Genomic DNA, 23,473 nt, shown 5'->3' with positions numbered 1-23,473 from the left:
TGAGTCGGTAAAGAGCACCTCATTCACCCCACCGTGGTGCACTGGTGGCGTCATCACCCAACGTGGTTAACTCCCATTTTAAATAAAGATGAAGGCCTTTTTTCAAGAGGGACATAATTGTGCTTTTCATCTTTCTCATTGAGTGTGGCCACCGACAGCGGAACAAGGACCTGCTTGATATGCTGATGTTTGTATTTGTACTCGGCCACATTGAATTTGGAGCCCACTTCAGCACGGTTATTGTTAATGTTCCTGATTTAATTTGCCTTCTGTGTCCTTGGTACATGTATGCCATAAGCTCGCAGCAGGCTGGTTTGTCTCTGGGAACAGGAAGTGTGCATGGAGGGCTTTAATTTGAGCCTTGGCTCGCTATCAAAGGGGAAGGTGCTGTTCCTCCTCCATGTGTTTGCTATCAGGGTGCCAGACCTCAGCGGCGCTCAGCTGGTCTGAGGACTGGTAGAATCAGAACTATTTTGACAGCCCTTTTAGACTGTACCTCTGATTAAGGGCTATTCAAATCAACATTAATTGAATTAACCCATAAAACCCAAAATATATCTTGCTTAGATGAATGTGATTGAAAGCGAATGTTCCGATTTTAGTTTATTTTTGCACCCCTTTTCAAAGCCATCATCATCTCAAACAAATGGATTGTTGCGATATCACTCTACCACTGGCAAGAGCCATACACTTATAACATTTTACATTGAACAGTTTGTTGGTGGGTTATTGATGGCACAATATAAAACCTAGTGTGACGTTTCTAATTGGACCAATGCTTTTACACATTATAAGGTCTTTCATCATGGTTACACTTTTCAATATTCTGCATTTACACAAAAGGACAAACATACATCTGCCAGGCTTATGTAAAACATAGTTATGTGACTGGCGTGTGTGTGTGTGTGTGTGTGTGTGTGTGTGTGTGTGTGTGTGTGTGTGTGTGTGTGTGTGTGTGTGTGTGTGTGTGTGTGTGTGTGTGTGTGTGTGTGTGTGTGTGTGTGTGTGTGTGTGTGGATGACGGCTGGTTGAAGCGGCCTCTCCTGGCCCCAGTCAGACTGATCAGGGGCTGGGGGAGGCTGCACACCTGTTGCGCATTGAGCAATAAGTGTGCACAGTTTAAACCAGCCTTGCCTGCACACACTCAGGATATCACCTTAATAGCAGCAGGGATCCCCCTCTGCATGTACCATTGTCTTTTAGCATGAACCAGTTTCAACATCAGCGCCCTGTGTCCTGGATTTTGGGGGAGCCCAGTCAAAGCCACCTAGGTGGCGTGTGGCAGCCCCCTAGGGTGCGTGTGGTGTCGTCCTCGCTTCAGTGACCTTATAATGAGGCCTGTGGCTTACACAGCAACTGTGAAGTGCAGGGATGTGGATTATAATTCAGAGTAAAGCGTGATCCAGGATATACCCTTTGAAAAGCTGTCTGACAGCCAGGATAATCCCTTACAAATGCAACAGGGCGGTAAACTTGCCCGGGGCTGTAGGGCAGTAGCGGAATACCTTATTTTGCAGCCTATCTTAGTATTCCAGCACCTTTTGGGATTTGATAAGGAAAAGGCAGTTGCTGCCTCGGTGTATGTCACAAATATTTTACAAGAGTGTCCTTTCCAAGGCAGGCAGCGGCAAGCAGTAAGCAACAACACAACATCTCAGACAGACAGCAATCTATTTCATTTTGAACAAATAATAATTATGAAAACGGTCACAACAGCAGAGTATCATCAAAATAGACGGTTGAATGGTTGATGGATTCATTCAAAGTGGCATTGCAACCATCCAACTAGGTGTATCACTTTGAGATGTATATCTATAAACATTTGTGGTATTACATCAGACATACATTTTCTGGCGATAAAGGGGATAACTCATGATGTTGCTGTGCTATATGGATGTCTGTGGCCTGGCTCCAGTATGACGTCATGCTTCGCTCTCTCCATCAGGATCCCGAGCTGCCAGTGGGATGGTAGAGGTCTGGGGGCGGGGCCAGGACTGACAGAAGGAGCATGGTGAAGCACCAACCCCTGCAGGTCTATGAGCGCCAGCTATGTCTGTCATGCCTTACCGGGATCTACGGTTGCCGCTGGAAACGCTACCAACGTTCCCATGACGACACAACCAAGGTAAGCGAAGAGAGTCTAACTACTTTACTTTTTTTTTTTCATCCTGAACCTACATGAACTTGTTCAGTCTTACATGGTATGCTTGAATAATCATATGAATAATATGATTAATAATAATATGTTTATAGATTAATATAGAATTGGCTCGATCAGCCATTACTTTGGAGAATGCACTGCCTCTAAATTTGCCCCGATTGCGACCTGCAGCAAGCTTCAATAGCTGATTTAAAAAAAGAATGATGTGTTATTTCCGTGCTTGTGTAACCACACATCTGCGCACCTTTCAGTTTGTGTGCTGAGGTACATACAATGGCGTGTGTGCCTATTAAGGAATGACATGGCAAGGTTTATTTATATAGCCCTTTATCACGGTTACCGTCTCAAAGGACTCCAATGTTCCACATTCAAATGAGATATAGATTGCAGTCCCCAACAATGGTATGAACAGGGATACACTTTCGAAAGCCCTCATGGGACAGGGAAGAGCTGATGGGGCACACCTGGAGCATGCCCTCTTCTAGGAGGGCAATATCTTTTGGGCGGCAAGTCGATGAAATGGCTTACAGGAAAAACAATATAAATTCAACGTAGTGGTGAGAAGCATTTTCAAAAGGTATTTTTTTCATGTTTTTGGAAGACAGGGGCGTATACACAGTTCTAGGATTCTGGTAAATGTAGGAAAAAATGGTAAAGGTAAATACTGTGCTGCTGGGCCTCTGTGACTGTTTCACATGGCGTTCACGTAGTTCTGTTATTCACACTCTTGTAAAAGGCTGTTGCCTGTAGTTACCCTTCAGGGACATCCGTCCCTCAACATTGATTTATAATGAACAATTATCCGTCAGTGGGAGAAGGATATCCTCACAGGCTTATCCTTTAGATATCCTTGAGCCCATAAAGGTGACCACTGGGGAGTTATTACACTTGTCTGAAATCAGTACATCAGCACCACCACTCCCCAGCACGCCATATCAAAGTTTTGATTATTTTATAACCCTATTTTGAGATGTTTCTCTATTCATAAAAGGCTTTGTTATGTAATGTTGGCCCTCCGATAACCCATTCAAATTGTTTAAAGCCATGTTGACGGGACTCTGAGGGGTGATGTGAGGACAGAACACCAATATGGAAACAAGGGGAATTGATCCATTGGGGGACATGGGGAATTTACAATACAATTCCAGTCCCGGCGCTCCATTGAAACAAATGAATCTGGGACAGAGTAGAATCACATTATTTCTGTAATTACTGTATGTAGCCGTTCACAAGTCATCGTCGATGAAGTCGAAAGGCCTCATGTCATGTGACAAGTAAATATGTGAAACAACATATGGGAACACCATAAACCTGTTCTTCTGTATCCTTAAACAGGAACTTATTTTTTTTTAAGACATTTATTCACATTGTGTAAACATATAAACATATCTGGGCGAACAACACATCCATTAACGCACACAATGCCTGATTGTGTTCTGTTCCTGTACCTGTGTGTCTGCACAAAAGTCTTTGCGGGGCCCACTGAAAGGCACATAGGATCCTTTATCCCCTGGCCTTTGGCAGGCGAACAGGACACTGCGTCGCTCTGTTTCCTGTTGTGCACGCGGCTGATAGGATAGGATGTATAGCAGCACCAAGTCAGCCTTCTCTCTGTCCGCCACGAGACTGCTGTCTCTCCATGCATCCGTGCTTCCGTCTGGCTGTGTTGTGTTTGACTTGACCTTGCCTCTGCACCAAACAGGCGTTTGGTGTTGTATTGATCATAATTATTTTATGTTTAGCCCTACGGCAGGCCGGCAAGCATGGATTTTTTTTAGTACGTTGGAATGGTGCGTGTCGTTGTTGTTCGTTTGTGGACAATGTAGACTAGCTGTCAATCCTCCGGTGCTCTGAGAATGTTTGCAATCGATTTCAGTAGAAATTCTGATTAAAGCAAAACTCCCCATCGTTTGTGCCTCAGCCTCAGTATTCAAACACTCAATAATGGCCCAATTAACACAACGCCTAGTTTGAAAAAACAGTAGCTAATTTAGGAGCTCCCACTCTTAAGAAAAATAATAACATTCTACATCTTTTCAGGTCTTTGACTGCCATGCCTATGAGTTAATTCATAAATCGACATAAGTACTCCCCACATGACGTTTTTACACAACACGTCTACAAACAGACGTGGTCAATCTCCCCTAGCTGTGAGGGCTACATCTTTGACTTGTGTTTTGCTGGACCGGCGAGGGACACTCGTTGGCTACTGTACACGTAACCATACCGGGGTACATCCGTGGAGCGTGAGAGAGTTGAAACCCAACCCCTTCATAAACCGCCGTGGCAGAATAGCAAAGTGTTCTCCATTCATCCGTCCCCTCTGTACCGAGCTGTCCACGCAGCCTGTGAGGAAGACCGAGGCTTTGTCCACCTTCCAGCCTCGCTCTCTCTGCGGACCAGAGGCCGCTTTGTCAACGCCGCTGCCTCACGTCACTCGCTGCAAGCCGATCCGGCCTCTCAGTAATAATTGAAAGTATTTCCATTTAGTCAGGTATTTTACCTTTTTATACATCTCCGCACAAAGAGGTCTATAATAGAGGTGTGCAGCAAGGCTGATCTGCTTTTGTCTGTGCTTCTGTAGGGTTTCGATCATTTCATGACTGAACAGCCGCTGCCATGTTTAATTGCGTGGGCTTTTGTCGAGTGTGAAGGCCTAGATCAGGGGTTCTCAAAGTTTTGACAGCTGAGGGCCAATTTAGGAACCCAAAATTTGACTGAGGGCCGCCAAAGGAAAAAGAATTAGGCGGGAAACCGCCGTCAGCATCCCAGTGGTGGAAAAAAAACATTGCATCGTGGACCTCTGGGAGTGAGGTCAAGTGTGGTCTAAATCATGAGGTTCATCCTTTCAAAGTAATGTACAGTCGGATTAAAACTAACAAATGTAACAGGATTTAAAGCTAGAGAGAGTCGATTTTTCTCTTTATTATTATTATTTATTTAAAAAAAATAAAAATCTTTGTGGGCCACCAGGAATGTTTCTGCGGGCCGCCATTGGACCGTGGGCTGCACTTTGAGAACCAATGTCCTAGATCCACAAGGCGAGGAGGTTTGAGGAGGATTGATGATGTCGTGATCCATGAGTCATGTTTGATGATGTTGTTGTTAGGGGTTAGAAATTAGGCTTGTGTTTGAAACGTATTTTTTGATAAGAAAACCTCTTGTATAAAGCTTTCACTAGTTGTATTATGATTAACATTGTTTCTGTTTTACACTGGAATTGTAAATGATTTACGTTTTAAATCCAACGACGACTAACCCTTCATTTTGGGGGCTTGCCTGATATTAGTCCGGGGATAGACAATCATACTCCCTTATCTAGCTGTCATCATCCAGAGCTAGGGTGCAGTCTACTCCAGTAACTTGTCAGCAACACACGCATATCTTGTTGATCCTTAAATCAAACGCATTCCTGTGTTTGCAAGAATACTTCCGCAACTGTTTGTTCCACTCAGCCACCCACCCAGCGAAAGAATTCAGAATACAAAGGTTACTCCAAGGTTTCGGTCTGAGTTATCCAACGCCTTTTATTTTGAAAGGCCTCCAGGGCCCTGGAGGAAAACATAATCAATGATTGCATGTGTGCATGGTGTTGGAAGGTAATGATTTTCCTACTTCAAACATATCAATGAGTCACCTGCTTAGAATGCAGATATCCTTTTGTATCCCTATGGACATGTATTGTTAGTTTAGAAGGATTTGATAAGGTTGATAGGTACAAATGTACATGCTAACCTGCAGAGTGTTTGCCTAGCTGTGAAATCCACACTGTAGGGCTTTGTATGAAGGAAAGCAATTTGACTATTGCATAATTATTAACTTTCAGACTTGTTATCATGGATACCGAGATATGTGCTGTTCTAAACTCACAACGATAACATCACCTTCAGTCTTCAGATGACAACCATTTGAAATGTATGCATGAATTAGAATACAAGAAGGAGGTAATTATTTATATGTGGGCAAGAAATTGTGCTTGAATGGGTGTGTGGCCATACACATTTTACTTTCTACGTAAAAGTGACTATTATAGTATACTATTGTGAACTGACGTGTCCTCTCCCAGAGTCATCCTGACCGGGCATACAGGACTAAAGTACCTGCTACACTTGAAAGTCTTGCCAGCAATCTCTTTGAGAATGATTAAAATGAGCACAAAACAGCATGTCCTCAGTTCATACCTTGCCCAACGTATACTCAGTACGCAGTACATTCTAATCCTATTTATAAGCCTCTCTTAAAACACCACTTCTTTAGAACTGAAATATATAACGAATATTTAACCATGTTCCACCCATGGATTTCAGCATGTAGTCACCTTTGTGAATAAAGGTAGGTAGGTTGAACATCGCTTTTCTCTTTTCATAGATTTTGTGGCTTTGTAGAATCGCTGTCCCAGAAGAAGTGTGAAGGAATCTGTGGGAAAATTCCAAAGACTTATCTGAATATGTTTAGGAATGTGATCGGAGACTGAGGTGTCATGCCTGCTGACCCGATGTTGACTTTTTGTGAGCATTAAAACACGGACATGGAAGATGATGTGAACTGAAAATGTAAGTGGACATGTAACAACAAGTAACATTGGCCAAGATAACGGTTGTGAATGTGTAACTACTGAGAATCGGCATAGTCAATCAAAACAAAATCGTTAATGGCATCAGAGTTCACAACCTTCAGATCAAGGCCTGCATCATTTATTGCAGACTCATTTTAGTCACAGAAGCAGTTGAGGAATTTTCTCAATTAGGATCCCTTTTATTCTTGGAAGTGAAGTAACTTTGAACTTCTAAAATAAATTTTCTCCTAATCCATTAATCCTTTGAGTTTGCTAATTCCTTTCTAATGGATGGAACTTGCTCCAGCCAATGTAAGCATCAGAGGATTGGTGGAATGGCCTGTGGGTATTTATCCATAGTGCAAAAACCTGCCCGATTTATTTTTGTTGGGTGTTCATCCTAAAGAGTTCAGTTGTGTATTTATTCACCATAAAATCAAGTTATAGTTCACACATAGAGTGCATAAAGAGTTAAGATAGGTTGATTATCTGTGCAAGTGTTTACACATTACTTGTGATACATCAGTCAGGGCATTCCCGCCAAAAGAGCACTGAGATTGCTCTCTTCTAAGATTAACCTTTAACACAGGTACTGAGAAAAACAACAATGAAATATTGCATCGTTGATTATTATTTGTCGACCAATTGGATGTAGACATTGAAGTTGGAAATAATGAGCAAAGATATTTTATAATCTTGTCCAGGGTTGAACAGGACTGAAATAAGAAGGGTAACCCTTGACAGCAGAAGAGAATGTACCATTGGTTCTCACCAGGGATGACCCTTCGGGGAGGCTGATCGTCATTGGTGGCAGGGCCGGCTCTGTCTCTGTCTCTGTCTCTGTGTGTGTGTGTGTGTGTGTGTGTGTGTATAACCGGACATGTCACAGATGGTTCTGCTGATTAAGGAGGTTCCGAGGCACAGATATGGCAGACAGACGGGAACGGAGACAGGAACCCTTGGTGCTTTTGCTTTTCTGTGACACAGCTAGAGTGATTTTTTGTCGTATGTGTGAATTGCTGGGCTTTTGATAGTGGCCCCACCAGGTTGTTTTTGACACGGCCCGCCTGTTCCATGAATATTTACTTACCAAAAATCGTTTGGATTTTGATTGAATATGAGTCGTTGCATAATCAAATACTTTGCAATGCACCTCAAATCAATTTTCATAGTGATGTCCGGGGTTTAAACCCCTTATTAAACCCTCATATCCGCTCACTTTCAGAGTCGGTGCCCAAAGCTGAGATTATCACCTTGGCACTCTCTGACAGGATTTCCTCTCTTTACTCAGATTTGCCCAAACTAAATCTGAAAGCATAAATATTTCGGCAAGAAGCCACTGATGAATGTGAAGTTTATTATGTTTTCCTATACATATGTCCATGTTGCGTATAAAAGCACTCAATGCCGTCCCATGACGCTTCCGCCCAAACCGCTGCTCCCCACAGTAGTGGTCCTAGCATGCGTGTGTACATTGCACACAGGCCCCTCGCGCCTGGCTGCGTCTGCCCTGTGTCGTGATGTATGCGCTGCTCAGGCAGGCGCCACGGGCCCTGCAGCGTCAGCACATGCGTTTCAAGGCAATTTCAATTACAGCTCTGCTGCTGCTGCTGCTGCTGCTGCTGCAACGCCCAACAACCGTGAGCACTTTGCCTTGGGCTTGCTAGCGTAAGCCTCATTATGCGCAGACTAATGCAGGCATGCGCGCGCACACACACACACACACACACACACACACACACACACACACACACACACACACACACACACACACACACACACACACACACACACACACACACACACACACACACAACTACACACTCTCTGCCTCGCCATTATCTCAATTTTTCTCTGCAACTCTCTTACCATGGCACATGTGGATATTGGGTTTGTACTGCGTCCCTTCTCGGACTACATGGCAAGCTCTTGCCCCTTCAATATCTAGACCATACAGTTGCTCTATGCGGAAACTCTGTCGGGCCCTGCTGCTTTAATGCTGTACATCCCGGCAGGTGAACTGAGAACGCATTGTGATGAAGGAAACTATCCACTCCAACAACGTTTTTGATCTCCAATTAATCGTAGCGCACTTAATATCCGCTGACTGTGTGCTTGCTCTCCTCACCCCGAGTCCACTGAACCTCAACGGCTGTTAAATGGATAGCAGATGCAATCATAGATCACGTTTATATCTGGGCTGGAGGAAATGGCACTTTAAAGTGTGTATGTCTGTTCTCTTGGGTACAATCTAGTGAGAGCCACAGACACCAGATTTGGTTCATTTTTATTTTCGCAGGAGCATTTCATTAATGGAATGCTTTTGCAGGAAGCAAAGAGAATTTCCATAAATATGACAAAAAATGATTGCAAGAAGAATGGGCTAGCCTTGTTTCAACAGTAATCATCCCTTTCTTAATGACTGCTTTGTGTTTCCAGTGGGAGCTGCTGTGGTCCCTGATCCTTCTCTTCACTTTCTGCCTGCTGCTGTTCTGGTGCTACTTCTGGCTTGAGGCGCACAATGACTACAATGAGTTCAACTGGTGAGTCCCCCAGCCCTACAAAATTACCTTAAAATTAAACTAAACTAAATTCAACATTACCTTTTTATCCTATCCTTTCTTTTAGTTTGTTGTCCACGTGGTTCCCTCACCTGTGTTCTCTCTGGCTGTGTCTCTGTGGGTCTGTCCTGCCTGGTAGCCATGACACACCTCCTTCACTCCCTTCACCCCATTTGCTCCTCGAGCTCCGGAAACATCCGCATACGATCCTCCCGCCGCTGTAATCCGAGCGGAGATGGGCCACACCCCCCCTCAGCAGATTAGACGCACGATAATTGCATAATGCAGAAGGACTGATGATTGCAGGCCACATTCTTCTAGTGCTCCGCTGTAGTACATTGCCAACGTGTGTCACTCAAACATCCTCCATTGTGTTTGTCTGTTTTATTTGTTGGACAAGAAATAACTTGGAACTCACAATGTGGCAGGGACTGTACAAACCTGTACGCACACATTTAGAGTTGGCTTTTACAGATACATGTCACAAACGAATGAGGATAGTGGCCATTGAGACGGCGCTGTGCATTAAGGTGCAGTTATTACAGTTTACCAGGGTATTTTCCTATTGTGTTCCAACGTTGCACTGTGTGTGTGGGGGGAATCTGGGAGCCAAGGTGTGCAACTATGAGGTCCTGAGGAACATGAACCATGAAAGAGCCCCTTGTTTGGCTCCACGAATGTCTGAAGAGAGAGTGTCCCCTGTCCCCCAAGGTCATCAGTCCCTCTCCTTCTCTCCCTCTCTCTCTTCCTCTCTCTCGTGCTATCTTTTGTTCTCTCCCTCTCTCTCGTTCCCAATCTCTCTCCCTTTCTCGTTCTCTCCCTCTCTCTCCCTCTCTCGTTCTCTCCCTCTCTCGTTCTCTCGTTCTCTCTCATTCTCTCCCTCTCTCTCCCTCTCCCTCTCTCGTTCACTCCCTTTCTCTCGTTCTCTTTTGTTCTCTCTCGTTCTCGTTCACTCCCTCTCTCTCGTTCTCCCTATCTCGTTCACTCCCTTTCTCTTGTTCTCTCTTGTTCTCCCTTTCTCGTTCACTCCCTCTCTCTCGTTCTCCCTCTCTCGGTCTCTCCCTCTCTCTCCCTCTCTCTCGTTCTCCCTCTCATTCACTCCCTCTCTCTCATTCTCTCCCTCTCTCTCGTTCTCCCTCTCTCCTTCTCTCCCTCTCTCTCGTTCTCTCTCGTTCTCCCTCTCTCGTTCACTCCCTCTCTCGTTCTCTCTCGTTCTCCCTCTCTCATTCTCTCCCTCTCTCTCCCTCTCTCTCGTTCTCCCTCTCTCGTTCTCTCCCTCTCTCTCCCTCTCTCCCTCTCTCTCGTTCTCCCTCTCTCGTTCTCTCCCTCTCTCTCGTTCTCTCCCTCTCTCTCCCTCTCTCGTTCTCTCTCGTTCTCCCTCTCTCGTTCTCTCCCTCTCTCTCCCTCTCTCTCGTTCTCCCTCTCTCGTTCTCTCCCTCTCTCTCGTTCTCCCTCTCTCGTTCTCTCCCTCTCTCTCGTTCACTCCCTCTCTCTCTTCGCCCCAGCTCTGCTATTACCATTGATTTTTCACACTACTCTCGCACCATCCTTTTTAATTATTCCCTTCCTTCATTATTGATTTTCTCCTTTATTTTCCACTCGGTTGACCCCCCCCCCCCCCCCCCCCCCAACACACTATTTAAATCAGGCTGCTCCAGGCAGACCCCCGCCCCCAGCCCAGTGAGGCTCCCCTATGACTCTGTGCTGCCAGAGGAATAACTGATAAGGCTCTGAACGTAACTGCTGGTGCAATGCCCTCCTGCCCTTAGCTGTCCTGTCCAGTCTGGCAGAGACACACACACACACACACTCTCACACACACACACACACACACACACACACACACACACACACACACACACACACACACACACACACACACACACTCTATATGAATATAAAGGCATGCATGCTCAGAGATGCATGGCGCATACACAAAGGTCACAGCCTCCCGGCCTTGCCCTTTAGCAGCTGTCAGCCTCCCAAACCATCTTGACACCCAGTGTCACACCCCTCAGCCGGGGAGCAGAGAGGTACAGGAGCACCGAGCTCTCCCCAGCGTATTTGTGTGCGTGTGCTTATTTGGGCATACAACATATCTGGGTTTTAAAGAGGGCCTAATGCCAAATCAAGCGGAAGACTGCCGTAGATTCTCTCTCACTCACTCACTTACTCACTTACTCACTCTCAGGCAGCAGCGCTGCCGTATAATTAACCAACCATCAATAATTTGCCACCCAGCCGTTAATGCTTACATAAGCTCCTCCGCACGGTGTAGCAACCGTCGCCATGGCCCGTCTGCCGGCGCTTTTTGTTGTTGTTGTAATACTCTAGCGTAGCATACATCTGCGTTAGCACCAATACGATAGCAGATTAGGTTAAATGTATGAACCACTATTGAAGGACTCTAGGGTCCTCGGGGTTCCCCTTGAGGTGTCGCTGTTATTAAATGAAGCCTCATTTGGTATTTAAAATCGTACACAAGTCTTTGCACAAGAAATAAATGAACCAATCAACATGACCCAACCTTTTATAGTTGCGTGTGAACCAACCGGGCAGAAAAGATAGAAACACCCTCCGTAGGTAAGCCGCATGACAATCATTCAAGTCACCACAGACACACAAATGCCTTTCTCTTGTTTGTTTTCTCAAAGGAGAGACAAACTACAAGCCAAGACGAGAGATTTAACGCTCCGATTTGACACCACTCATGCCAACCCCATCTGATCCCGGAGCTGCTCGTGTTGCAGCCGGACCTCTTGGGTCTGCTTACAGTAATGATCAGGTTCAGTGACACGGGACTCAGAGCCTCACAGCGACCCTGCGCCTCTGCTTCCTGTCCCCAGGCTGCTGTACAACCGCTCGGGGGCCTGGAGCGACAGCACCGTGCCCATCCTGGCCACCACCGCCGCCGGCTTCACCTATATTGCATTTTTAATGGTCAGTGCCTCATCAAATATTTACCCAGACGGCGGTGCTGCCTGGCCAGACGTCCCGGTATAGTATGGAGGCCAGGTGTGAACATTCTGCAGCGCCGTGCCAAGGAATTGTAACCGGTCCCTCGGCCTGTGATTTGATGATTTAGGGCTTTGGTGTGGAGGGGTCCGGGGGTCTGGTTTCATCACCCTGGATGTATTGAGTTTGTTTGTTGTGTTTTGCTTTTTCAGGTGTTGGCGCTTTGCCATGTAGCGGTCGGACAGCAGTTAAATCTGCATTGGCTCCACAAGGTATTATGAGTCCCGAGGTTACTCTGTGTGTGTGTGTGTGTGTGTGTGTGTGTGTGTGTGTGTGTGTGTGTGTGTGTGTGTGTGTGTGTGTGTGTGTGTGTGTGTGTGTGTGTGTGTGTGTGTGTGTGTGTGTGTGTGTGTGTGTGCGTGCGTGCGTGCGTGCGTGCGTGCGTGCGTGCGCGCGTGCGCGCGTGCGTGCGTGCGTGCATCTGTTATTTTTATTATGGTGATGAAAATGATTTCCTGTTTTGTTGCATGTGGGTGGGTGGCTTGCTTTGCATTTGTTGTGAAGAATTTGTGTGTGTGTCAGTGTACTAGGAAAGGTGTGTTAGGGGTTTGGCAAGTGCAATGAACATACCTTCCTGTTGGCGATTGTGTTGTCGCGGGCGGTGGTTGATCTTCTCTTCGTCTGTTGGCTTTCTGTGTTTGTGTGTGTGTATGTTTGAGAGTGTCTGACTGACCCTTCTTTGATCAGATTATGATGTGGAGGTTAGGGGTGTGTGTGTGTGTGTGTGTGTGTGTGTGTGTGTGTGTGTGTGTGTGTGTGTGTGTGTGTGTGTGTGTGTGTGTGTGTGTGTGTGTGTGTGTGTGTGTGTGTGTGTGTGTGTGTATCTCCTCTGAGGTACCTCCTCTCGTTAAATGAGGTTCTGCAATTTTAAAGTAGCTCTCTCTAGCACCCCCATCCTTGCAGACACCAGCTGTATTCATTTTTTAAAACCTAGACACCACGACAGCACTTTAATTCTCTGCTCATGCCCAGATCGCCGTGATTGTTGCGCTGCTGACCACCGTCGCCGGGCTAATAGCTGTCAATCAAGTGTGGGGGCAGGAGTGGGACGTGGTCCCCATCTCCTTGCAGGTCAGTAGACTGACAGCACACACACACACGCACACACCCAGGACCAAAGGCCACTGCTGCTTTAATTGCGCCACAAGGAACGGTTAAAGTATTAGTCCGAAATGCATTGGCTTTGGGGACAGTGTGTCATTAGGACCAAAGAGGTTTCCTCAGAGCGGTGATAACTAAACCGTTATCACTTAATAGCCCCAGTGTTGCCTCAGCGAAAGACGAGATGGTAATTCCATTCCCCTTGTCTCATTTAACCTCTTTCCCTTTTTCTCCTATTTTTCCTCCTCTCCTCTCCTCTCCTCTCCTCTCCCTTCCTTCCTTCTATTTATACCTCCTCCCTTCCCTTATTCCTTCTGCTCGTCCCTCTCTTCTGTCTTTCATTGTTCGTTCCTTCCATCTCTTCATTCTTTCCTTTTTCTCCCCCTCCTCACTTCTCTCCTTCCTCCCTCCCACCAGGCCACAGGTCCGTTCCTCCACATCGGAGCTCTGGCTGCAGTCACAGCTCTCTCCTGGGTCGTAGCTGGACAGGTTGCTCGCGCAGAGAAGACAAGTGAGTCTGCCTTTAGGTTTTTTATTTATTTTTTTATTTCTAAATCCTAGTAAGGTTGTTTTCATGGGTATTCACATTGTTTGAATGATTTTGTGTGTGTGTGTGTGTGTGTGTGTGTGTGTGTGTGTGTGTGTGTGTGTGTGTGTGTGTGTGTGTGTGTGTGTGTGTGTGTGTGTGTGTGTGTGTGTGTGTGTGTGTGTGTGTGACACGTGAGGCAGTACATATACGTTGGGTAGACTGTATGTGTCTGGGCCAGGACTTTTAGGCTCCGGCCTGTAACCCGAGGTGAGCTGCTGCATTCAACTTAGCTCCATAGTTGACCTTGAAAGGAATACCTTGTTGGTGTGAGAACTGTTTTTGACATATGAAACGGGAAAGGTGATGTCCTTGGCCTCAAAGTCACATGTTGGCCATCCTGCACCAACCCTTTTTAAGAACTCCGCTAATTTCTTCCATTAAAACATTATTTTACGTGGCCACAGACACCCCCTGGGACGGCAAAACAGAGTCGGTAGAAATACGGTAAACGGGTCGAGAAAGCTCTTATTTGACTGAATGCGGGGCACAACTATTACCACCAAGTGTTTTCATTATGTCAGGCATTTCATGAATTGTAACAATTCATGTTTTATCAATAATGGGGTCGGCTTAGCTCAGGAGGTAGAGCAGTTGTCTTGTAACCGAAAGGATGCTAGTTCAATACCGAGCTCCTCCTAGCTGATTGTTGATGTGTCCCTGAGCAAGACACTTAACCCTAACTGCTCCTGACGAGCTGGCTGTTGTCCTGCATGGTTGACTCTGCCGTCGGTGTGTCAATGTGTGTATTAACCGATGTAAGTCGCTTTGGATAAAAGCATCTGCTTAATGCCCTAATTGTAATTTTCATTGAATGTGTGAGTGTTTTTTACAAAGGAAAGAACACTGCAGGGTACTGGGAATGTGGGAAAGTGATGAAATTAGCAAAAGGATGAGTGCATTTGAATTGGTCTGCTCTGACCCGCATCCGCGTATCTGGAGACCTCCGTAGTGATCATGATGAACGGTCTCTCCCCAGGGGTCCAGGTGGTGGTTCTGCTGCTGTACCTCGGCGTGTTATTGGGTCTCTACCTGGTCCCCCTCTCCATCACCTCTCCCTGCATCATGGAGCGCAGCGAGCTCAAACCACGGCCAGACGTCATCGGCCACCAGGGAGCTCCCATGGTAAGTGAGCCGCCAGCCAATCAGAAGGGACCTGGGAAGCGCGTAGGGATTGTGTGTGTGTGTGTGTGTGTATGTGTGTGTGTGTGTCTCCACTGTATGGGAATGCAGTATTTGTGGCGTCAATGGGAGACAAAGCATTAATCCAACTCGTGTTGGCAGGGCTTCTAAATGGGGTGCCCCAAATTGAAGTTTAAGTACCGCAGCACGACGTATTGAGTATCGTAGACACTCTGCACGTTATCTCTGTGCTTTTTATCAACCCCTCCCCCACCCCATTGGTTTTCTTCCTTCCAGCTCATTTTTCTCCTCCTCTTGGTCGGCTGAGCTATTCCGGGCCATTAATGACCTTGTGGTCCTGAGGCTTGAAATAACCCATGAGGCGAAGGGGCAGGGAAGGGGCCAAACCCAGCCACTCATCACCCCGGCGTGCGGATCGGAGCGGGCGGATAGGCTTTCGACTGGGACTGCTCCAGTGGCCAGAGAGCGAGCGGGGGAGGGAGATGGGAGAATTCCCTGCACAGATTGGAGACGCCTCTTCCATTAATTCCCTCTTGTCACATCTTCTGTTCCCTCCCTTCAGTTGATGAATTGGCTACTTTGTGATGATGGGAATGAAGAACTCCTAGTGTGCCTGCTAGTTCTTTGATTTCGTTTTCAACTAAAGGCGATGGTGTAATAAGGCCTCATGCTGGACATGATAGATGGCAGCTTGTATAGTAGTGTTGTGGCAATTTATGACACACACTCACACTCGCACTCTCTCCCACACACACACACACACACACACACACACACACACACACACACACACACACACACACACACACTCTACCTACAAAATATTGAAAACAAAAATCTTCAGTGACTTGATTGATGCACACAGGCAAACAAGCTCTGGGAAATCACATGACCGGACTCCATTTTCCAGAAACACTCTGCATTGATTACACCATTGTACTGCAACCTTCCTCCTCTCAAGGCTTTGACCTTAGGTGTCAGCGGCCCTATCAGCTCCACTCACCGGGCTCAGAGGGACGGGCTGGTGGGAACGTGGTGACATGGGTAGGGGGTTTGTTTATCTTGGTTGGCCATTTCAGACCTTGACTTGGACGAGTTAAACAGCAATCTGCACCTCTGCCTCGCAAATCCCTGTGCGTATACTGAGAGGGCCGCGTGGCGCGCTGTGACACACGGATAGTAGGGTATATGTCACACATGGGCTGCATGTTGAGGGAATATCAAATCAGGTGAACTCCCCCCATCAGAGAGGATGGATGTGTCCATAAATCACTGTCATATATGTATTAAATACATTTTGAGATTATGTTAATGATGAAGAAATGTCATAACACTAGCAGTTCCTTGCATATACACACACTATGTTTTCAAAGGAATGTGTTTTCTAACGTGTTTCCTGGACTTTGTGTGTACATTTCCCAGCTCGCTCCGGAGAATACACTGATGTCCTTCCAGCGCGCATTGCAAATGAACGTCACGGGGCTGGAGGCTGACGTAACCATCAGGTACACACACATGCATACACATGCAAACACACATGCCTACGCACATCCGGATTGGACGTTATATCTGTCCATTTGACCTACACGATATTTTGTGATTTTGTGCCTGATTTCCCCCTTCATTCACTGGTCAGCAAGGCCTTGATTTGTTGAATGTTTTTCTTTTGCCAGATGATCTGTGGTGTGGGGTATTGGAGGGATTGGAATCTGTGACTTGTTTAATCATTTTTCCGCATCATAGTCCCTATTAGGACCGTGAATAACACTGTAAGCATTGCATTGTCTGCAGCTCATACGCAATAAATCCCTGTGCACTTGGTACTAGATAGAGGCTCGGCACGTCTACCATAATGGGAAATCACAGGTTGAGCTCTGTTCCTCCTACTCAGCCAGGGCAGTTAAGGAGGGGGAGGGCGAGAGAGACAGAGAATTGGGAGTATCGCCTTTGAGTGGTTGGGATGCGTGTTCAGAGAAGGGAGCGGAGATTACCTCATGCTTGACCGTGTGTGTGTGTGTGTGTGTGTGTGTGTGTGTGTGTGTGTGTGTGTGTGTGTGTGTGTGTGTGTGTGTGTGTGTGTGTGTGTGTGTGTGTGTGTGTGTGTGTGCGCGCGGGTGTGTGTGTGTGCACTCACCCTTCTATTCATCCCCCATTGAGGAGATGAATGAGTGTGTAATTGAAGAGTGCAGATAGATGACATGTGGCCCTCTGTGTTGTATCAGCATCTGGTGACAAGCCGCACAATAGCCAGGCTCTTTTCTGCACAATAGTGGACACACAGCACAAAGATGCATGCACAGGTGGAAATGAGGCAAGAACAAAGAGTTTTGATGGTCAATGTTTTTTATGCTTTTCAATTTCAACAAGGGGAGTGGAAATTGAAGAGGAAAGGAATTTTGATCTTGAACAAACTTTTATTGTCTGCAGTATTTGTCTCCACAGCTCTCATCTTACTTGAGCTCACCTTCAAACCAAATGTTATTTCCCCCCCCCCCCCCTCTTATTATTGAACTTGACCTCCAGAGATTTAGATTCTTCCATGCCTTGGAACATCAAACCGATTTTCATAGTTACATTTAGAGCTCAGAGAGATAAGGTAGCGAAATAAGATAAGGGAATGAAAAGAGATTACTTTGATCCACTTCATGAAAATACGTGGCATTTTATTAGTATCCCATAAACTATGTTGAAAATGTCGAACAGTTGAAGTCCATCTGTTTTGCATTGCAACAATTTGGATTTCAATATGGCCCGCATTATGAAAGACAAAGGAATGACTAAAAATAACTAAAGATTATTTATAATGGCACTCTTAAGTGGGAATGCATTTTTGTTGTCTGATATGCAAAGGCATACATAATACTAAATGCAGAGAAATAATCACTTTGGAATCACATGGGAATGTATTAACACCTTAAAAGTTGAACTCCACTGACCGTGTGCAGGTGTTTGTCTGTATAACTTATGTGACATCTCCATTCCATTGAATCACATCATCATTTCTCTTTCAGTCTCGTCTGTCTTGCTTCTGTATGTGTTTTCCTGCATGTTTCCTACTTTCCAACATGCAGCAGATCATAATGCATGCTCCTCCCTGTGTCTGCCTCTCCCAGTGTGGATGGAGTGCCGTTCCTGATGCGTGACCGCACGCTGCGCCGGACAACAGATGTGGAGAAGGTGTTCCCGGACAGGCACGCGGAGGACGCCTCGTTCTTTAACTGGACGGACCTCCGCCAGCTGAACGCCGGACAGTGGTTCTTGGAGGTAGAAAATCCCTTGTGGAATCTTTTTATTAGTAGTAGTGATATTTATGTTTTTTTTGGGGTTTAAACATAGTTATCTGTCTTAAATGATCCTCAACATAGTAATCTATGCCCGTTTATCACTGTTACTGAAATACGACCCTCATTTTGAAGAAAATGATAACCAAATTCTATGTTTTGGCCAGCCTCCTAAAAACCATGGGAGCGTTCCACCTTGCTCCGAACGCAGGTGCCGTTCTCTTCATGACGTCAAGGTGCCTTTTCCGAGGCAAGCGAGGGTTAGGCTTCCCGAACACTTACAGTATAACGCCATAATCTGGGTGAAAGGTGAAGCGTTTTATCTGAGCAGCGGTTTATTTAATGTTGAGTGAGGGTCAGGCCTCCCAGACACCTATAACATAACGCTGCTGTCTGTTGCACATTTAATATACAATATCACTCATTATAGCGCTCATACAAAATAGCGGTACTAAAAAGGTCAGAAAGTTGGTGTGGGTCGTGATCATGGGGAGAAGACTGTTTCCTAAACTCTCAACCCAAAATTATTATTATTTTTAATCTCATAGATTTAGAATCACAGCTTTAAAACTGGGTTCACTTCTTCTTCAAACAGCAAGCCTAGTGGTGATCTAATTTTAAACACCCAAGCCGCTATGCTGCTCCCTTGTACTATGAATATTACTATAAGTTGCATTACCATCCATACTACCTGGTCCTGCAGGCTTTGAGAGTACTTTCCACTGAAGCCCTGTTGGACACGGAGCCACTCCATTGATTGAATTCAAGATAATGTCCATACAGGCGTGTTTTTAATTTAGTTTATTGATGCTGATATTGATTTGGAAATGGGCCCGAAGCCTGATCTCATCCACAAGCACGGTCCAGAGAGCCGTTCTTATAAATCTTCTTGATGAAACAACACATAAGTGCAGGAGATATTGCAGTTGAATAAATAATGGTCCAACCGTTGACAGCTGCACTCCCCTGTTAAAGAAGGACTGCAGTCTATAGGCTGTTGTCACGCTATGGTCCAAGGTCGGTGTGTTTCTCTGTTGGATTATACTGTACTGTCTGCATCTTAGATGTATTGAGTCTCAACTCGGGAATCCAACTTTGTAAAATGTGCTTTGAACCAGAAACATGAGACTCTTCTACTAAGGAGCGCATCAAGTTTAGGTTCCACGTTAAAAACAGTTTTACACCTGGCCCATCCGATAGCGGAACAGTTTCAGCAGGCAGGATGTGATACTCGTCAAGTACCACGAGAGATGGAGTCGGGGGATTGTACAAGAATGAGATTTCCATTCCTTTCGAGACAGACAGTCCAATTGGCTGCACCGGCACTTTTATCTCCTTGTTGTTCATTGCTTCTAGGTGGAGCTATGTATGTTTAACATTGTAGCCCTAACAGGAATGGTGGGCAACAAGCAGGCAACACAGATTAGTATCCTTCCTTGGCCATTGGTCGGCATTGTTTTGCGTCTGCAAAGCGCCGGCAATTCCCGAATGACGCCTGCTCTGATGCCCCTACAAAGACTCACCGTGTCTGTGTGCAGCTGGCAGTGAGCCAAACGGGATTTTATTGCAGCCTGGCCCAAAGACTTTACAAACAGTGATGTGCGTGTATGATAAAGGTTGCATTGAAAGCACCAGACCGTGCTCCCTTCTGAGGAACGGCCCAAGGGGTGGATAGCGGTGCTTTCAGAAATGCCCTTTACAGAATGCTGGTATTCTGAGTGCAGGGTTGTCCATAGATGTGGATCTCTGTTTCATGGCATGCCTACAACATCCGTGGAGAAACAATATCCTTCCCTCAATATATCCTGTGCTCAATGATTATATGCATGAAGGGACTAGGAGTAACACAATAAACAATAAGTGGTAATTATATAGACTAATTATTTATGATGAACATCAGGGACCCCACCAAACACGGATGGCCTCAACAGTGTGACTAAGGTCCTTGTGATGTCCACAATGAGATCAGAAGTGAAACCCACTTGAACAACTGCTTTCCCTGAGCTTCAGAATCGACTCCATGACTGAATGCAAAACGGCCATTTTGGCTCAACTCTTACCGCTGTCAACTGATGAAACCCCTCGCCTGATGTTAACCGCCCCCCCCCCCCCCCCCCCCCCACCCCCCTCCAGGACGACCCCTTCTGGACGGTGCACACCCTCTCCGAGGGGGAGAAGCGGGAGATGGCCAACCAGAGCGTATGCAGCCTGGAGCAGCTGCTGGCGCTGGCCGCGCCCCGCAACCGCACGGTGGTCTTCCGGCTGCGCCGCCCCCCCGCCGGCCACCCCTGCCACCACAGCTGGATCAACGACACGCTGGAGGCCGTCCACTCTGCCCGAGTGCCGCTGAGCCTGGTGAGTGCGTGGGGGCTTGGGGCCGGTTGTCAGGGAGTCCACAGCCACCAGCGAGCACAGAACCACGCTCAACATTCTGCTGGGACGGTCCGCAGGTGATGTGGACGCCGGACGAGGACCGGGACCAAGTAAGGCGGATGGCCCCCGAGCTGCTCCAGACGTCGCTACGGAAACAGAGCCCCCAGGCCCTCCACCAGCAGGGCGTCGGCAGGCTGCTGCTACGATACAACCTCGCCAGCGCACAGGATGTCCGGTCGGTGCACCCACACGCGCGCACACGCGCTCGAAAATACACGCACACGTTGGCACACACTGAGACGGATATAAACACACATTTTTAAAATGGATTTGTTTGATCACAGCCTTTGATATGAAATGGCATTTGATTATAAAACATCAAACATATTTTAACATTGAAGAGTATTTGCATTTGACTGTAGATGCACATGAATTAAATGCAAATTCGATTCATGCGCTCTACTTGTAATCAAATCGCCGTCGGAAAAAAAAAGCAAATACGGTGATCCGAAGTGACGCGTTCAAAGGGGTACGATGCTGCAGAGCCACTGCCCAAAAAACGGAGGAGGAACGTGCGCCCCTCGACTGACGCGCTGCAACGGGCCCCCGCGTGTCTTCCAGAGAGTTCTCCCAGAGCAACGTGAGCCTGGCCCTGCACACGGTGAACGAGCCCTGGCTGTACTCGGTGCTGTGGTGCAGCGGGGTCCCGGCCGTGTCCTCCGACGCCCCCCACGTCCTCAAGAAGCTGCTCAGCCCCGTCTGGCTCCTGGTAAGCACTGCTCTGAAGGGCTTTATGATCACTTTGGTTCAAGCGTAGTGATTCTCACAGTGTGGAATGGGTGACACAGAAAAAAAGCAAAAAAACAATCATTGAGGTATTTCACTTCATGTCTGATTTGCCTTAAAGTACCACTTTAGCGTAATCCCCTATGCGAAACGCCAAAAAAAAATGTATTCCATAATTCCATTATCACTAAGCATACTCTTACCATCATAATGACACACAGTCACACGCACGCTTGCACGCCAGACGCACACACACACAGGGGGGTGGGTTCAGGGGGGCTACACCATCTGCTGTCCTGTCTGTCTCTCGCGCGTCCTGATGGCCGGCTTACAGGCACTCTTGCTGCCAGTTTGTTTTTGTTCTACCTTGTGTATTTTACTGTCATGCACTTTGACACGTGTGTGTGTGTGTGTGTGTATGTGTGTGTGTGTGTGTGTGTGTGTGTGTGTGTGTGTGTGTGTGTGTGTGTGTGTGTGTGTGTGTGTGTGTGTGTGTGTGTGTGTGTGTGTGTGTGTGTGTGTGTGTTCTCTACATGCACATGGTGGTGCTTCCAGAGACCGGCGGAGTACTGCCTGATCTGGGTATCTGCAGACCTGGTCTCCTTTGCTGTAGTCGTAGGAATCTTTATATTCCAGAAGTAAGTATGGACCCACAGGCATGTTTCTGCAACTCCTAAATCAATTCATGTGGTCAGACAAAATGCCCTCTTCTATGATAGAGCTGCTTTCTTTAACAAGTATACGCCGTGGAGTGAAATGTACACTCTAGTTACAGGTAATAAGTACACAACCTCCCTCATGTACTGCACAAATACTTTCTCAGCAGGGCATATAAACCCAGCCTCATAGAACATCACTTTTTTTCTCAAATGTGCAGTTTCCATGATGCAACATGGACTGCCCTATTTATAAATAATCTTCATTCTCTGTGTGACTTTCCAACCGCTGACTATCCTCTTCAACCCCACCAGAGGGCTTTTGATTAATATTGTGGGCGAGCAGCAATACATTACTGCCAGGGGCACAAGTATACAGGAAAACAACAGCTCCCTTTCTTCACAATGTTTGTATTTGTGTGTGTGACTGGCTGGGTGGATTTGTCTTGCCAAGTGGGAGATGGTGATCGATGGTTAGGTTGCCGGTTCGGTTCCCGGTTCGCTCTGCTTGAGCTCACTCTCCGGAGGCTTCCCCTGGCTTTTCAAAACAACAACTGACCTCTCTTGTTTCTCGTCTTCTCCTGTGCCCCCCCCCCCCCCCCCCCCCCCCCTCCTCTTCCCCTCTTTTATCCTCCTCTACTGCCTTCCTCTCTCTGCCTGATGTGCATGTTCTTGTCCTCTGCTGCATTCTGGCATCTTCTCTCAGCTATCACATGATCAGGTAACTGGGTCGCTCCTCCTGGCCCACACTCTTCCTTCCTCTCGTTCTCTCATCCTCTCGTGCGTTTTCACTCGTACCTCTTTTTCTCTTCTTTTCATAATTTCTTCTCTCCTTGCCATGCTGTTAACATCTTTGGCTCTTCCTGGTTCTTTGTGTATTTTCCCATCCTGTTGTCAAACAGATTTCTTTTTTTTATTTTTATTCCACCTACTCTCTATCTTCTTCTTCTCTCTGTTTTATCTCACCCTACGATCTCTTGCCTGAATCATTGTCAAACTTCTGCCACGCCCCCTGCTGCCCCCTAGAGGGCCTGATAAGAGCTACAGCTGCATCTTCATCCCTCTGGGCTGAAAATGGAGGCTTTCTAGAAACCACAGGGCAATATTTAACATGGTTGTGGCCACTAATAATGGGTACAAAGATGTTTTTATTTTATGAAGCCCCAATAACCATTTGGAGTGGTTTATTAGAAAACAACTTCCAATTTTCCAAGTGTATTAGTGGAAGGGTTTGTTTTTTTGTGTTTAAAGAAAT

General features: G+C 46.5%; 1 protein-coding gene across 4 annotated transcripts in view; it reads left to right on the top strand.

Moving 5' to 3' along the window:
• Window positions 1-23,473, top strand: part of gdpd5b (glycerophosphodiester phosphodiesterase domain containing 5b) — a 40,219-nt gene that overhangs the window by 13,685 nt on the left and 3,061 nt on the right. For 2 of the 4 annotated variants that reach the window (XR_003979787.1, XM_030380008.1), the window contains exons 2-15: window positions 1,946-2,125; window positions 9,156-9,259; window positions 12,124-12,217; window positions 12,445-12,504; window positions 13,265-13,363; window positions 13,811-13,904; window positions 14,959-15,104; window positions 16,545-16,627; window positions 18,236-18,386; window positions 20,537-20,758; window positions 20,854-21,011; window positions 21,398-21,545; window positions 22,118-22,200; window positions 22,925-22,939. Coding sequence is in view for 2 of the 4 variants with exons in the window: in XM_030380008.1 (XP_030235868.1) it covers window positions 2,009-2,125; window positions 9,156-9,259; window positions 12,124-12,217; window positions 12,445-12,504; window positions 13,265-13,363; window positions 13,811-13,904; window positions 14,959-15,104; window positions 16,545-16,627; window positions 18,236-18,386; window positions 20,537-20,758; window positions 20,854-21,011; window positions 21,398-21,545; window positions 22,118-22,200; window positions 22,925-22,939 (1,574 nt within the window). In the remaining 2 variants the exon portion in view is untranslated. The remainder of the gene's footprint in view (window positions 1-1,945; window positions 2,126-9,155; window positions 9,260-12,123; window positions 12,218-12,444; window positions 12,505-13,264; window positions 13,364-13,810; window positions 13,905-14,958; window positions 15,105-16,544; window positions 16,628-18,235; window positions 18,387-20,536; window positions 20,759-20,853; window positions 21,012-21,397; window positions 21,546-22,117; window positions 22,201-22,924; window positions 22,940-23,473) is intronic. The other 2 variants (XR_003979788.1, XM_030380009.1) reach the window with 1 other exon arrangement.

The sequence above is a fragment of the Gadus morhua genome, chromosome 16, assembly GCF_902167405.1.
Source record: "Gadus morhua chromosome 16, gadMor3.0, whole genome shotgun sequence".
NCBI lineage: Eukaryota > Metazoa > Chordata > Actinopteri > Gadiformes > Gadidae > Gadus > Gadus morhua.
Note: the sequence above shows the minus strand (reverse complement) of the source record. Positions and strands in the feature narration are given on the sequence as shown.